Genomic DNA, 17,313 nt, shown 5'->3' with positions numbered 1-17,313 from the left:
TTACCTGCCACCCAGGTAAATCGCCCTTGATTGGAGACAATCAGTGGAGTGCCTCTTTGTTAGGCTGCCATTGATTGCTGCTGCTGAGGACGGGTTGTTTGGGAAATAGGAGTTTTGCTGGCATGAGTCAGCACTGTCCTGGGTAAAGCCTAAGCTCTGTTGCAATGTCGCTTACCAAAGGTCCATCCCCAGGCGGCACCATTCACTGTGCCTGAAAGCAGCTGCTGTTGGCCCCTGAGATGATCTCATCAGAACATGGCTCCAGCGATCTCAGCCGCAGCTACCTTGGACAGCCTGCTGTCTGCTGTGGCAGTTTTGAGACAGGCAAAAGCAGGTAACCCCAGATGGTTTTTTTTTGGTTTCCTAAAGCCAGACTAAGCTGGCAGTAGAAACCAGAAAGCCCTTAGCTTTCAGACGTGAGACACGGCTTCTCAGTTTGGGAGTCTAAAGCCAGTTCTTCCATTCTTTGAAGTGGTCCTTAAGGGGACAGATTGCCTTTCTTTGGGGACCTGGGTGTTTTAGACCTGAGCAGACCCGTGATTGTAGAAAAGGTATGCAGCTTTGCTCATATTTTGTCTCCTTTTTTTTTCTGTTCTGTTTGTGTCTTATGAGAAACAGTTTGATCAAGGTAAGTCGTGGTGAGAGTAAGGTGGGCACGTTTGCCTCCCTCCCTAGTAACTGGCCGCTGAACTGGGGCGCTGGTAACGGCCGCTTCATGCCCGCCGTCCATCCTTCTCTGGGGTTATGAAGAACACCCTCCTCTCATTCCTGCTTTTGTTCAGATCCCTGCCCATCACTTTCCTGGTTTTGGCCTCTAAGCTTTTTACCTGTTTAGCTGGAGTGACACTGTCGTCTCTCTCAACATTCTCCTTCCTCCCAGGCTTTGTACACGTGGGCCTTCTCTTAAACACCTGGCCAGCTGATTAGTATATAGAAGTCACTTCTTCAAAGCCCCTGCTTACTTTCCAAGGCTGGCTGAGGCTCCATCAGAGAGTGTGCTGTTTGTCCCAACCGTGGAATGGGCATGTGAGAATCTCATTTGTTCTGTACTGTGTGTCTGTGGTACTTGGTTTTCAGTCAAGGCAGAGTGTGGAGAAGCCTGCACTGAACTTTCTCATTTCTGGCCTTTGTCATTCCACACCTAACAGCCTGCTCATGCTTCCCTGACGTTCAGCAGGGAGCCCTATTTACTGACGCCCCTCACACCCTGCGTGCACACCGCTCTTCACTCTGTCTTCCATCTCTGCCTGGCAGTCACACTGCTGAGCCAGTCTCTCGGCTGTCTTCATTTTTTCTCTCCCAGGGTCCTCTGTTATTTTTTTCTCATTCTCTTTTCACTGCCTCACAAATGTTGAGGTATTCAAGGCTTTGCCATCTTCCCTCTAAGACCTTCAAATATGCTCATAAATTCAGCTACCCTTGTTATATCTTAGTAGCCCAGCAGTGTTTCTCAGACATGAGCCTTACTGGCAATTGGACAAACCTCAGTGACTGTCCTTCGTGTATGTGAGACACAGCCAAGGCCCTGGCTATCAAAAGCATCTTAAACTCAACGTATACACAGCTGAACTCATTCTCACCTCCTTACGTGCTATCTATGTATATTGCTGTATGGTGGAAGTTGGTTAATTATACCTTCCTTTTCATTAAAATCCTCCTTTTCATTCATTTTTATGTTCGCATCCTCTAAATGTGGTAGACCTGTGGTTGCTAAGTACTGATGACTATATTGGAGTACTGTTCATATGGCTTTTTTTCATCCTCAGTCATTATATTACAGATGAGTGGACATTTAAAAAAAATTTTCCATAGCTAAGCATAGTGGCGTATACCTTTAATGCCAGCACTTGGGAGGCATGTGATCTCTGAGTTCAAGGCCAGCCTGGTCTAGAGTGAGTTCCAGGACAGTCAGAGCTACATAGTGAACCCTGTCTGGGCGGGAGGTGGGGGTATGTGGGAGGGGGTTAGACAAAAAAGTTTTCCCCTTAATTTTTTTTTTTTTTTTTGGTTTTTCGAGACAGGGTTTCTCTGTGTAGCTTTGCGCCTTTTCCTGGAACTCACTTGGTAGCCCAGGCTGGCCTCGAACTCACAGAAATCCGCCTGGCTCTGCCTCCCAAGTGCTGGGATTAAAGGCGTGCACCACCACTGCCTGGCTTAATTTTTATTTTATGTGTATGGGTGTTTACCTTGCCTGTATGTATGTACATCATGTACATGCCTGGTGCCTGTAGAGCCCAGAAGAGGGCATCAGATCCCCTGAAACTGCAGTTACAGGTGATTGTGAGTCACTGTTTGGGTGCCCCCGATTGAACCCTGGTCCTCTTGGAAGTGCTCTTAACTGCTGAGCTGTCTCTCCAGCCCTCGGACATTTGTTTTCACTGTGTTTTGTTTTCTTTAAGCATCTCACTGGTGTAAGAGTTTTGTTTGTGAATACTTTTAGACAGGGTCCACCTCCTTCGAATAGAGACTATCCTTTCCCAAAATTTCACATGCCAAAGACTGGCTTTGCCTGCAAGAACCTGGTGCAAGTCCTGTTCAGAACCCTGCTGGACTTCGGCCACTCCGATGTAAGTATCGGTGTACTCACATCTTCTCTATGTTGTTGCCAACCTTTTCTTCTGAAAGGCCAAATCTCATCTTCCCATTCCTGGGCTTTAGAATCATTGGGGCGGTGGTGGCGCATGGTTTTAATCCCAGCACTTGGGAGGCAGAGGCAGGCGGATCTCTGTGAGCTCAAGGCCAACCTGGTCTAAAAACAAAAAATAAAAAACCTATCATTGCTGCTTACTATGATTTGTAAAGTGCTCCAGACATGATAGTATCCTATGATTACTCATAAACAGCTTGTCTCTGTCTCCCTCAGCTAACCTCACTGAATTGTTCATTTTCCCATTCCCTGGCCATGACATATCCCTTCAGGTCAGTGGTTCTCAACATGTGTGTTGAGATCCCTGGGGTTGAATATCCCTCTCACAAGGGGTTGCCTAAGACCATTGGAAAACACAGATATTTACATCATGATTCATAACAGTAGCAAAGTTGTAGTTATGAAGTAGTAATGAAAATAATTTCATGGTTGAGGGGGGGCATCACAATATGAGGAACTGTTTTAAAGGGTTGTAGCATTAGGAAGGTTGAGATCCACTGCATTGATCGTTTTCCTAATAGCAGCCCCTTCTCTAACTGGCAGAGTCTCATCTCCAGAAGATTTGCTCGTCTATAACGTCTCTGACCTGAGTTTGATTATTCTTCCTTATTTGGGTTTCCACAACACTCTTTCTCCCCTCTCCTTCCTCCCTCCCTCCCTCCCTCCCTCTCCCTTGCCCTGTCTATTGTTTTCTCCCTGTCTTCTCTCATTCTCCAGTTATTTTGTTCTTTGACTGAATTTGGTCCTTAGTCTGGAGCCTGGTACATCAGGCAGAGTGGCTGAAATGGATCCCTAGGGTCAAACCATTGTTCTAAATGTCTTTATTATTCTTTTAACTGTTAGACGATCCATATGCTCTCTCATTAGATGGATGCTTGGGTTCCTGTTGGATGAACTCAGACTCATGGCTGCTTGTTTATTTCACGGGAGTCTAGATGGTCACTCTGAGTTTATTTGAAGATTAAAGGGCTTGCTGAAATCTTTGCACACCATATGGCTTCATGGTTTTATTTTGTGTGTGTGGTGGTATTGTGTTCCCCAAAATATTGTGTATCCTAATAAACTTATCTGGGGTCAGAGAACAGAAAAGCCACAATATTAAACATAGAGGTTAGGCAGTGGTAGCATACGCCTCTAATCCTAGCATTTCAGAGACAGAAATCCCTCTGGATCTCTGTGAGTTCAAGGCCGCATTGGAAACAGCCAGGCATGGTGACTTACGCCTTTAATCCCAGAAAGCAGCCTTTAATCCCAGGGAGTGGTGGTAGAAAGCAGAAAGGTTATAAGGCGTGAGGACCAGAAACTGGAAGCATTTGTCTGGTTAAGCATTTGGCTGGTTAAGCGTTCAGGCTTCTAGCAGCAGTTCAGCTGAAAGCCATTGGGATGAGGACACAGAAGCTTCCAGTCTGAGGAAACAGGACCAGCTGAGGAATTGGCAAGGTGAGATAGCTGTGGCTTGTTCTGTCTTTTTGATCTACCAGCATTGACCCCAATAACTGGCCTCAGGTTTGTTTTTATTAATAAGAACTTTTAAGACTCATGCTACATGTGTGCGTGTTTGACTGCCTGCATGTTTGTACCACATGCATGCCTGGTGCCCTCAGAGGCCAGAGGAGGGTATCAGATCATGGAACTGGAGTTAATGGCAACTGGGAGCTGCCTGATATGGGTGCTGGGAACCAAACTCAGGTCCACTGCAAGAGTATCAGAGCCATCTTAACCACTGAGCCATTTCTCCAGCCCTATTGCCTAACATTTTTTATAGTGCATTACAAAACTATTTCTGTATTTCATTTTATCTGATGCACACAATAACCTTGTGTTGGATTGGCTTTATTGCCCCCCCCCACCTTAACGAGTGATTGTAAAGCTGATACTGATATAGAAGCATTTATTCACATAAAACTGGAGGGGGGAGTGTTCTTTTATAGCATTAAGCAGCTAGCTGGCCTCTTTGTAATTAAATAAACCCTGTCCAGTTCTATATAAATGGTGCCTTTGCTCAGAAGGCAGGGCTAAGGATCATTTCTTTACAAGGCCACTTTATGATCAAGGTAGAAGGAGGAGTAATGAGATCCGGCCTTCTGCCCTATGGAAAGACCCCCATTATGGTTAGAGACCTCTCCATTCCAACTTCTTGGGCTGTGAGTATGTATTCTTGTGCCCATGCCCTGGGGATTGGGCCCAGTGCCTCCCACGTGCTAGCATGCAGGTGCCCTTTTTCACTGAGCTACCGTCCATCAGGCTTTCCGCTCTGATTCCAAGTTTGTTCACGCTTCCCTTTGTGCTGTGAGACCAGGTGAGGAGAGAAAACATGAAGTGGAGTGAAGTGTGTGAGGAGCAGAAAAGGCCTCAGACATTCTAGTGGGTGGTCACGTTTGTGGAGCATGTCAGAACTTTTGTGGTGCTCTCATATTTGGACTGAGAAATTAGATTATAGAAAAGTCCATTGGGTGGGCTGGAGAGATGGTTCGAGGTTAAGAGCACTCACTGGCTGCTCTTCCAGAGGTCCTGAGTTCAATTCCCAGCAACCACATGGTGGCTCACAACCATCTATAATGAGATCTGGTGCCCTCTTTTGGCCTGCAGGCTTCGTGCAAGCAGAATACTGTATATATAATAAATAAAAAAAAAAAGAAAAGTCCATTGGGGTTAGGAAATAATGTCTGTTAGGTACTAATGACATTCAATTTTGGTTCCTTTATACTTAAAAGATGAAGCCAGGCGGTGGTGGCACACGCCTTTAATCCCAGCACTTGGGAGGCAGAGCCAGGCGGATCTCTGTGAGTTCGAGGCCAGCCTGGACTACCAAGTGAGTTCCAGGAAAGGCGCAAAGCTACACAGAGAAACCCTGTCTCAAAAAAAAAAAAAAAAAAAAAAAGAATAAAAGGTTGAAAAATAGGTCCAACTAGTTAAAAAGTTGTTATCCTAGAGAAGCAAAAGCTAAAGGATCGCTTGATTTCCATCTTCAAGTAGAAGTATGGTTGCCAAGAGGACTTTTGTTCTTTTATTTGGTTTTGTTTTTTTTCATGACAGGGTTTCTCTGTGTAGCTTTGGAGCCTGTCCTGGATCTCGATCTGTAGGATCTGTAGACCAGGCTGGTCTCGAACCCACAGAGATCCACTTGGCTCTGCCTCCCAAGTGCTGGGATTAAAGGCATGAGCCACCACCGCCCGGCCTTGAATTCTGTTCTTAATGAACCTAAATGGCCTTGAATTAAAAGAGGGAGTTATTTTGATGAATATGAGAAAGAGGCTTTTTTTTTTTATAAAGATCATCAAAATTAGAAAACACTGGAATGATTGCTATAGAGAGTTTTGAATTTTGTAGTGTCCCATTTATTGATTACTCAGTAAACAATTCCCCTGAAGCTTAAGTAGCATAGGATGACGACTGTGTTGTTGATTCTGCTCTGTTATGGTGCTCCATGTGATGCTGGTGTGATGAGGGATCCATTTGGTTTCATTCACATGTTCGGTCTTGGGTGCTAAGTTGTTGGTTGCAACTTCTTGGTGGTCTTCAATGGAAGTCTGTCTCTTTCTCGGTCTCTCTCATCATTGAGCAATCTCAACCTCCTAGGCCATAATGGAAGCTGCAGGGTCAGAATATTCAAATTGACTACTTTGCCCCATTGTTTTGGCCACATCTAGCCCAGAGTGAGGCTAGTTCATGGACTTCACTCCTTGGAGGGTAGAGTGTTGAAGTCACCCTGCAAAAGGATATGTGCTATGGTTGGGATTATTGCTGCTAATTCTGAGACAATTTACCATATTAACCTTAGATATTTTTCATGAGAGAATAATCAATGCACAGTCACTGAATGGATAGGCACATGACTTAATGAATTTGGCAGCGTATCTGAGTCACCTGGGAGAATTTACAAGCTTGGACTCCTAGGTACCAGACGCATGACTCAGTGTCTCCTGGGGGGTGTTAGTTTGTAAGAGACACTGTGTCCTCTCAGGTAACTACCAGCAACATGAGAATGGGGGTGGGGGGACAGGTCTGTAAGGTAGCGTGGTAGGTGCATTAAGACGGCCACACCTGACTTCCTGCCCTTGGCCAGGGCTGCCTGGTATAGTCATCCACGCTTCCTCTTGTAAGTTCTATCTCATTCAGGCAGCATATCATCAGAGCTGCTTTCTTGATGCATTACCCAGTTTTTCTTTGTCCTAGTGTCAAGTGTGTTTTAGTCTCTGATTAAACATTTGCAAGATGATTTGACTATCTTCTTTCTTTTCCTCTACCACAGTGCTTCCCCTTTTAGAGGCTCTCAGTTTTTGTTGAATGGGTAAGTGGTCGATTGAGCGCATTCAGGAATGCAGTGATACCTGCAGCATTCAGTTTCCGACGTGATTAGGATTTTGGACAGGTGGAGCAAATGAATGAGAAGTTAGTTATTCTGAAGTCTACAGCGTAGATCATATTGCTTTCAGAAGGTGGAGGAACTGGTTTGGAAGAATGGACGGAGGGTTTGATCTTTACTGTACTTAGTATGCCACATTGGAGCAATGGAGATCTAGCAGGCTTCCAGAAATGCAGTCCTGAAACTGAGGCTGAGACTGATGTCAGAAAGAACAGCATGGGTATACACTTTCCAGTACTGTGAGCCCCTGCTGCGTGCCAGACAGCCGTGCTATAGGGAAGGTGAACGAAAGACCGATAGAGCCTCCTCCTGAACTGTGGCCGTGAGAGTATTCCAGCTAGGAAAGGGACCACAAATGTGTAGGCCTGGGGGCAGTAAAATGCTATTTGTTTTGAAAAATTGAAAATAGAGTGACAGAAGGTTAGAGTGAGGTGAAGGAGGGGAGAGGTATAAAGTAAGTGGGAAGGCTGGCAGAACCACTGTCACATGGGGCCTTCATGGGCCATACAGGGAAGGGAACCTGTGCTTTATTCAAAAGCATCATGGGAAATTATTGAAGGTTTGAAGCAGGAAAGGAATAAGTAGTGGAGGTCTATTTATTTTCTTTTAAATAAATGTTCACTGTGACTACTCTAGAGAATAGAGTGTGGCTGTATTAATTACTTTTCTCAGTCTATGGGGACAGCATGGCAGAGTACATGGTGGCTGGAGCATGTTGTGGGTACCTAATGTCTGCGAAGAGCAAGGAGCAGACAGCAGGGAATGTTGGCGTTCCTCCCTGCCCCCCCTTATCTATACCCCAAATCATGGGATTGTGCTGCCCACATTCAGGGTGGGTTTGTGGGCCTTCCCTCTCCAGAATACACTGGAAGACACATCCAGAGCCATGTTTCCTGAGTGAGTCCAAATCCAGTCAAATGGACAACGAAGATTAACTGTCACAGTGACAGAGAAGGAATCAGCAAAGAAGTGTTTGCTCTCCATCTTGGGAGCAGGAGGCAGATGGGCAGGGTATAAAGTGTACACACCGAGAACGTTTTTTTTTTTTTGGATCTTTCCAAGTTTCTCTCTGGACCACTCTTTGATATAGCCACATTCTTTGTTTTGTTTGTTTGTTTGTTTTTCCAGCCAGTCTTGTGGTTATTGCTGTGACCACCTCAGGCCTTGACCACACACTTGCACAGCAGGTCTTCTCTTCCTCTGCTGACTCTTGGTCTTCGGCTTCTCCTTGCAGGCATGTGGCTTTAGTCTCCTTCAGAGGCTTGTACCTTGCCCTTGTAGATTTTCCTGAAGTTTTCCTTTTGAGTCTGGTTGATAACAATGAAGACACTCATGATGGATTTGGGGCTGACTGGTAACTTGGAGAGCTTGGTGTGGCACTGCCTGTCACTTTAGTCAGAAGCAGGGACAGCCCCACCTTCACATAGTCCAGCTGCTTTAGCGGCTCCTCCCCCTCCTCTCCTTCCTCCCCTTCCCTTCCTTGATCTTAGCCCTGGCTTTGCTGCTCACTGCTTTGTGCTGTCTGGCTCAAGAGCATCACCTTCCTTGTTTAATATCTTTATACCATATCACCATCCGAGCCTTTTTTACATACTATGCACACAGACTTTATGTTAATTTTATGGGCCAGGGTTTTGAGTTTCTTCAAGCTCCTAGCTCGTTAGCATCCTCTTCTTCCATGACATTTAAATTCAGATTCTAAGGCCGACTTCTGAATTCTCACTCTGGCTCCAGTCCAGCTGTCCAATTTAGTCATGGCTCTAGGATTGCTAGGTTTATTATTAAGACTGCCTTCTCTTCCTGCCTGCCTGTGTCTCAAATCAAATCCAGGTACTTGTCCTTATGCGTCCTTGATTTCTTTCTCAGGCACCTTTGTTTCTGCTCTGCTTATGACTTAAAGAGTCTCATCCTTCCTGTGAAGCCTCCTCTGTCTGGTGTGTCACTGGGAGTTTCATACCCTCCTCTGAGTCTTATAACACAAGAGTCTCTTCTATGTCACCTTTATGTCACAGTGCATTCTCTGCCTCTTAGCAGCTGTGGACATGCCTTTATCTCACTGTGTGCTGTGAGTGGAGCTGGTGCTGACTTTTGCATTTTCCCTGGTGTCCAGTTCTGTCCCCTGCACACAGTAGGCATTCTGTCTGTCTGTCACATGAAGAAGTAGAGCTTCTGACTGACATCTGTCCCCTTTCCCGTCTTTCTGAGAAGCTTGCTGTGATCTGCTCTTGCGCTGACTCACAGACTTATCATCACCACTCCCTTTTCTCACCCAGATTTTGCCCGATTCTTTCCCCCATTAACAGTCACTGTGTGGGTGTGCCTCCTGCTGCTGGTCCTATCTCCCCCACCCTCTTGTGCTTCTCTTCTTTCTATAAATCATATGACTAGTGTGGGAACAAAGTGTGATTACGTTAAGATCATAAGAAGAAGACGGTATATGAGAACGGTCTTTAAGGTTTATCAGTAGTTTGCCTTCAAGTGGGAAGTTTTCTACTTCCACATTGAAAGGGAAGAGAGGGGAAAGTCTTTGGGTACTAGATTGAGGCATGTAATATTCCCACTATGGGATGTGTGATGTTAGAGACATCTTTTTAAACCAAAGAAACCATCCAGGAAGCCACAGGCGCTTCCACTGGCTGCTAATTTTAAATCTCTTGAGTTTTTTCTACAGCTGGAAGAAACATTAGAAATTAGTGGAGTCCTGCCCTCCTATTTTCCAGATGAGGAGACAGACTAAAAGAGACTAAATGACTTGTCCATAAAAGCCAGGCTGTTGTGCCCAGTGTTTACTCCTAACACTGAGTGTGGTCTGGGGAACCTCCAGCGCTTGGAAGGCAGTGGTGTCAGGCCATAGGCTAGACCCATGTAAGGGATGCAGTCCTCTCAGATGGCTGAGGCCACTGAAGTGCTTACAGTAGCTGCTAGGGTGGTGGCAGGCTGGGTTCAGGGCAGTGTGTACCACAAGGACCCTTTGAACTGTCTCAGACACTCCGTCTGGGGGATCTGCTCTGTGGGGACCAGCTGACAGAAATCTGTTTCTTCTGCATTTGAAAGGGGGCCAAGGTTTAATTATGAAAACATTTTCAACTTCTGTGGCTCTTTTTTCAACCTTCATATTCCAAGTTTTGTTTTAGACTTCATTTCCTTATCTCAGCAGCATTTGTGGTATTTTTATTGCTTATTGCAGGTCAGATGTCAGTATGAAGCCCGGGAAATCCAGAAAATGTCTTAGAGGTTCATGACTTACGAGTGCTTGCTAGGCAAATCTTTGACATTAAATAGTAGTGGATTTTACTGCCCAGTGAGCTGGTTGTCAGAAGCTTCGAAAGGTTACCTGTTTTGTTGAGCTGGAGAGCTGCAGCACAAAGCAGTCACAATCCCAAACAGGAAGTCAGGTTCAAACAGGATGTGTTGTCTTCACTGCAGCTTGAGTGCTTGCATTCAGAAACTTGCTGTGGGTAAAAAGTCAAAACTTTAACCAGGTGTGGTACACACCTGTAATTATTCCAGCATCTGGGAGCCTGAGGGAGGAGTGTCCAGGCCAGGACTTTTAGTACTGAAGCTTGCTGGAAAAGTCTGTTGTGTGAAAAGAAGCTAGTAGCCATTTACTGCACACATGAATTACTCTTCTCAGTGCTGTGACCCCAACCTGACTGGCAGCAGCTTAGAGGAGGGAGGAAAGGGTGTGTGTTTGTTTGGCTTACAGTTTGTGGAGATACAGTCTGCCATGGTAGGAAATGCATGGTACCAGGAACATGCCTAGTCACATTGCATCTGTAGTAACAGGAAAGCAAAGAGTAGACAAGAGGGCTGTAAAACTTCAAGGCACATCCATAGTGCTGACTTCACCTTGTGAGGCTCCATCTCCTTTAAGTCTCACAGCCTTCCAAAACAGAGCCATCACCTGGGGACCAAGTGTTCGAACACAGGAGCCTATGGGGACATTTCATATTCAACCACAACACAGCTCGTCCTCTGAACATAGCAGTGTTTCTTCTGGGGCCCAGGTCTGTCTGTCTTTGGAGTTTCAGGCATGGTGTTTACACCATATTGCATACATATGGTTTATAAAATGAAATAGCAGTGGATCAAAAGTCTGCTACTTTTGGTAGGTGTGGGATTCAGTCTGTACCAGCTCTTTTTTAAAAAAATAATAATAGGAAATTTTAGCACATAATTCACCAGACTTTTGAGTAACAGGTTCCTTTTGTGGGTGTCTAGGATTCCTAGCACCTCAGTGTGTTCTGCCCAAAGGTAGTTTACAAAGTACTCTGTGCCTTTGTGAAGGCCTTTTATCTTTGAATTGAAAGTTTCCTTGCATACTGGAGGCTGGATCCAACAGTAGCTGCTCAATTGTTTCTTTACCCCTTTGGCAAGTCTCTGGAGAAGCCATTAAATAAGTAATTTGCCTTGAGGTCACTCAGCTGGTAAACAATCTCAACAGCCCCTATTTTCTAAGTCCTACCCCCCTTTTTCATTGCTTCCTACTGTGAAATCTGCTTTATTGCCTTGATTAGGGGACCAGATTTGCTGTGGGATACCCACCTGCAGGGAGTCACCTTGGAATCTTTGGATTATTAAAACTGCCTAAGTTATTTCAAAACTGGCCCATTCTGCTGTCTCAAGCTATAATTAGGTACAGGTAAAGGTCTTTTAAATTATCCTTTGACTAAGAAATATATTTTTATTGTCCGAAGTCACTAGGATTGCTGGCTACTAAGGCAGGCACCTCTTGGAGCAAGTTCCATTATTACACTTTCAGAGTCGACATCTCCTTTTGTTTCACAGAGAATTGTTTGGAGATACTTAAGAACCAGCCAAGGACGCTGAGCCACTGTGTCGATTTTTTAAGGTGCTGAGAGTAAACTTGGTTTATTATATTAAACTGAGCATGCTCACAAGCACCTGGGTTTTGCAGGTAAAGGCCTTAATTACATCTTTTCCTGTATTCAGTATCCAGCCACATTGCAAAGAAGTCTGTGTGTCTTTCTGCTTTGTAACTCAAGGGGCAAATGAGTAAGAAGAAATAAAGTTTAAAAAAAAAATGGCAGGTGGGGCTGGCTGGTGGCCTTGCAAGTTAAGGTTTAAGGACTGTACTTCCTAAAATCTGCACTGGGGGCTTGATGTTATCAAGGGATGTTGACTAGGAGCCATTTTATAATTTGTTGTGGGATGGAGGCAGTAAAGTCTGAGGGTCAGCTTAAGCAGGTGAGAATAATACTAAGTAGGTGAGAATATGGTGAAATTACAAAGGTGGTTTGTGTTGTTCATTTGTTTTTTGTTGTAAAGGCCCCAGATCATTTAGCCTCTTGCTGAGAACTTGATTGAACTGGAGTAAAGGCTACAGCTAGACATCTCCATTTTCTTCTGCTTCTTTGGCTGGATGCTGGTGAGCGCATCACATCCAGCAGGAGCAGAAGGTACTACAGAAAGTCAGCCGCCTAATTTTCAGGTTGAGACCAAGCATCAAACCAGCTAAAAGTTTGAGAGGAAGAAGGTGCTTGATCTGAATTCCTCCTCCGTTTGCCACGGGCTGTGTCCAGGTGCAGTGTGGTGCTGGTGCCGCACAGCTCTAGGTCAGCGTGGAGGTGAGGATGTCCGCTCTACCCTGAACCTAGCAGGGAAGCACCAGATTGTGAGTTGGCTGGACTGCAGGAGAGGAAGACAAACTGAAACTTACTGCGGTGGGGTAGAAAAGGGAAGGGACGTCACAATCTGGCCTGCAAGGAAGGCCAGGTCACTTGCAAGTGGCTCCAGGAAGTTCTTCCAGTGGTTCCACACTCATTTAGAGCCAGCGGTAAAGGCCACAGGTCATTTAGCCTCTTGCTAAGAACTTGATGGAACTGGAGTAAAGGTTTTGGCATGGCTAAAGGAGGTAAAAAAGCAGAGAAAAGGGGTCTTGTGTTCTAAAAACCTGGAAAAGTCAGGTACACTGGCCTGTACCTTGTGAGGTGGGAGGGTTGCTTGAGTCCATGAGTTTGAGACCAACCTGGGCAACATAGATTCCAGCTGGGAAACAAAAGTAAAAAGCTTTAAAAGCAATTTGTTTAGACCAGCAAGATGGCTCAGATCCCTGGAACCTGTATGAAAGTGCCCGTCACCCCAGCCCCAGCGTTCCTACAGTGTGAGGAGAGGGTGACACAGGAGGATCATCTGCCTTGCACAGTGCCTCTGTGTAGCAGAGCTGCAGAAGTAACAAGAGAGGCTGCCTTCAAAACAAAGTGGAGGGCCAGCAAGCAGCTGTGGTGATATTGTGTTCCCCAAAATATTGTGTACCCTAATTGTGTACCCTGGGGTCCGAGAACAGAACAGCCACTAGATATAGAGGCCAGAAAATGGTGGCACACACACCTTTAATCCTAGCATTCCAGAGGCAGAGATCTGCCTGGATCTCTGTGAGTTCAAGGCCACACTGGAAACAGCCAGGCGTGGTAACAAGAGCCTTTAATCCCAGGAAGTGATGTCAGAAAGCAGAAAGGTATATAAGGCGTGAGGACCAGGAACTAGGCTGGTTAAAGCTTTTAGGCTTTTGAGAAGCAGTTCAGCTGAGATCCATTTGGATGAGGACTCAGAGGCTTCCAGCCTGAGGAAACAGGATCAGCTGAGGAATTGGCAAGGTGAGATGGCTGTGGCTTGTTCTGCTTCTCTGATCATTCAGTGTTCACCCCAATACCTGGCTTCAGGTTTGATTTTATTAATAAGACCTTCTAACAGTTCGTGCTACAAGCAGCCTTAGTGGGTAGAGGTGTTCGCTGCCAAGCCTGGTGACCTGAATTTGGGCCCCAGGATCCATATAGTAGGAGAGAACTGACTGATTCCTGGAAGTTAACCTCCGATTGTACCTATGCTCTGGCACATGCCCACCCCAAATGTAAAAAAAATTACATTTTAATGTAATCAAAGTTTTAAAAAACCCATCTTTATAGCCACCTTTCCCTGAGTGCACATTATATATTTAGCTCTCGGGTAAATCCTTGAAGTGCATATTTTAACCCTTTCAGTGATTCTTTTAATGTAGCAGATTCTGTTGTTTGGAGATTAAGTTTTAAAGCAGTTAAGCAAAAGCAGGATTTAGGGTTCTGTTTATTATATTTGGCCACATTTGTGCAGGCCTCTTTGGAAGAAAAGCATATTGCATCATTTGATCCTAATCAAAATTAGTGCATTGCTTTTTCCTGGGGCACCAGGAGCCCTCTCCACTGGCCCCTTGGCTTCTTTATTTTAATCTAGGGTTTCTCTGTGTAGCTTTGGCGCCTTTCCTGGCACTCACTCTGTAGCCCAGGCTGGCCTCGAACTCACAGAGATCCACCTGCCTCTGCCTCCCCAGTGCCGGCATTAAGGCATGCGCCACCACCCGTGAAAACAGCTTCTTGAGGCAGAAAGTCCCAAACAGTTTACCTGATGAGTTCTGTTTTCTGCACAGGAGAGCTAGCTAGAGGGAGCTGAGTCTCTCCAGTCCTTCTGGGCTGTGTCATCAGTTTTGACGGAAGACGGATCCTGCAGTAATTAAACCGCCAGCCCGTTTATTCTGTGTTCAGCCTCGTTAGAAGACTTCACTCTAAACTGCTTCGTTTTCTGATGGACTCCCCCTTTGGGGGAGAGTGCCTGGGCTGCAATGAATGTGTGGGTTTCTGCTGCAGTGTGTTCAATCTGTCATCTCTCCTAAACGCCACACTAAGAGGCAGCCATTTAATTGGTCCGACCCCGGGGGTGATATTTTGGCACCGCTCCATCAGTAGGAATACTTTTCCTTGAACTTCGGAGCAGATGCTGAGATCCCTCTGCAGATATTTGTCATAGACTAGTTGGAACCGGGGAGTTCCCAAGAACATTTATAACTTGTGATTATTATGTATGTTTTTCAGTTGTTTACAATGGTTCTCACTTCAGGAAGAGAGCTCATTTGCTGCTGGTGGGAAGTGTGGTCTCCCTGCTATCCTCACTTGGCAGTGTTGTTTTAACCCTTTATGTTCCGGGATCCTCTAGTGTCCCACTGCTATGTCTTTACTGTTGCTTCTTCCAGCCTGTGGGCTGTGTTGGGTGGGATGGGAGAAGCTCCTCCCAGACCTGGGTGTATTGACTAGAGGTGTGCTTCTCTGGTTTCTAGGGTTTCTCTGCTGTTATTTTACTTCTGTGTGGGTTTGTGTGTGTGTGTGTTCCTTTGCATACTTTGCAGTTCCTGTCACACATCTATGGCAAAGAGCTTAGATGGCTCCGAGCCTTTGCGTGCAGGGAAGGAATGGGAGCGATGGTCCCGCTTCTTTCCTTCAGCTCCCCCTTTCTGGTTTCCTGCTGCTGGACAACCTCCAGCACCAACATTGTCCTGTTACTTTCCGGCCAGTCTGCTACTGCCCCCCCCCCCCCATCAGTCTGAGCTTAGTGGACACTTACTTAACTTGGAAGAGTGTTAGTGGCTCAGGTCGTCCTATAGAGGCACCCCTGCTGCTACCTGGATGTCAGCCCCTTAATTTGCTGGTCATTTTAAAATCATAATTGCAGAACATGAAGTTTTGACTTTTTTGTAAAGGTTCTGTTACCTACCATTAGTGAGAGTCAGTGATAATGTTCCATACAGCAGTAATACTGAGAATAAAGCTCTGAGAAGACCCACTCTGACTTCATGTCTTACCTTCCATTCCACAACAAAAGGAGAAAAAATAAATACTTGGGGGAGATTATACAAGTAATTTTTTTTTTTTTTCCCGAGACAGGGTTTCTCTGTGTAGCTTTGCGCCTTTCCTGGGACTCACTTGGTAGCCCAGGCTGGCCTCGAACTCACAGAGATCTGCCTGGCTCTGCCTCCCGAGTGCTGGGATTAAAGGCGTGCGCCACCACTGCCCGGCACAAGTAATTTTTGAATGAGTGTAACACTGTACTGCCAGACCACTCACCCTCTGGGATGTAATCATCTGGAGATGCTGCCTCTCCTCTGTCCCTCTTGGATCTCCAGTGGTGTTGGCAGGGAGTGGTGCTGACAGATTCTCTGATGAGTGAGTTAGAGCTACAGGGAGCTGCATGAGATGTTGCCGGGAGAGCACAGACAGGGTCTCTGAGAGGGAAGTGATGTGGGAGAGAGACAGTGGTCCAGGCTGTGAACTCTGGAGGATGATGCTTTTCACCAAAATAAATTTGGCAAAGAAAAATAGGGCAGCTCAAGCATAGAACAGGAGAGTGAGGCCCTGAGTGTTAGGAGTTATTTCCATTGCTACTCAGTAGATCTGATGAAAGCCCTTGTTAATGGGTAGATAGTAGAGCATTAATTGCAATTTTGAGGCAAATCAGAAACTGCTCCTTGGGATGAGTGTGTAACTCAGCAGTAGAGCACTTGCCTAGAATGTGTGAGGTTCTAGCCTCGGCACTGAAGAACAAGCAGGCAGCCTCATCAGCTAGGACAAAGATGTGGGGGAGGAGAAACTGAGAGGCATCTTGGGTATTAAAGGCTTTATCTTTAGAAGTATGCCAAACTATACAGAGTAGGGAAAGCAAATGATCTCCTAGATTTGTAAGTTAGAATTCTGCATCCTCAGGAATGGGTTTCTTCTTTTGACAAAATGCTCAAGTGTTGAAAGATCGGCTTTGTAGGTAACTTTCTTTTTCTTTTCTTTCCTTTCTTTTCTTCCTTTTTTATCTTTAGAAGGAGTGAGAATTTATGAAATACTCCTTTCTTGCAGGCCACCTCAGGTGCTTCCCACTATCTTCTCTCCCGCTAAAACTCTTGAGTTACTGTAGGCAAATGGACAGTCAGCACAGGCAGCACCTGTTTCTGTAGGATGCTAAATTAGTCAGATAACTGGGTCTCATATCTCTCATCCAGTAGCTGTATGACCTATTCTCTTCATTCATTTTAACTTGGGTTTACGTAAGATTAATTTCTCAATGAGACATTATAATGATGCAGGCATAACTCAGCACACATTAGGTGTTTTTGGAATGTTCTTTGTTCTTTTGTGCTTTTTGTTGTTGTTGTTGTTTGTTTGTTTGTTTCGAGACAAAGTTTCTCTGTGTAGCCTTGGCTGTCCTGGAATTTGCTTTGTAGACTAGGCTGGCCTTGAACTCACAGAGATCCTCGTGACTTTCCCTCCCAAGTGCTGGGATTAAAGGATTGTGCCACAACCGCCTGGCCTTACTTTGTTCTTTAAAAAAAAAAAAAAGATCACTTTCCTGAATCACTGATGAACCTTGAGACTGAATAATTCTTCCAGTTTTCCTTTGCCCCTCAAAACAGCATCACAGGAGATATCTCACTGCCAAGGCTCCAATCCTTTGTATTGAAGTATCTAGCTTGGTAGTAGAAAGGAAC

The 17,313-nt window shown here is 45.4% G+C and overlaps 1 protein-coding gene across 1 annotated transcript in view; it reads left to right on the top strand.

Moving 5' to 3' along the window:
- The first annotated feature begins 239 nt into the window (after window positions 1-239).
- The window catches only part of Rffl (ring finger and FYVE like domain containing E3 ubiquitin protein ligase), a 46,144-nt gene continuing 29,070 nt past the window's right edge, over window positions 240-17,313 (top strand). Inside the window, 2 exon segments of the mRNA XM_059271344.1 lie at window positions 240-310; window positions 312-334. Coding sequence (XP_059127327.1) covers window positions 240-310; window positions 312-334 — 94 coding nt within the window.

The sequence above is a fragment of the Peromyscus eremicus genome, chromosome 8a (genome assembly GCF_949786415.1).
Source record: "Peromyscus eremicus chromosome 8a, PerEre_H2_v1, whole genome shotgun sequence".
Classification (NCBI taxonomy): Eukaryota; Metazoa; Chordata; class Mammalia; order Rodentia; family Cricetidae; genus Peromyscus; species Peromyscus eremicus.
This window is presented reverse-complemented; position numbering and strand designations above follow the sequence as displayed.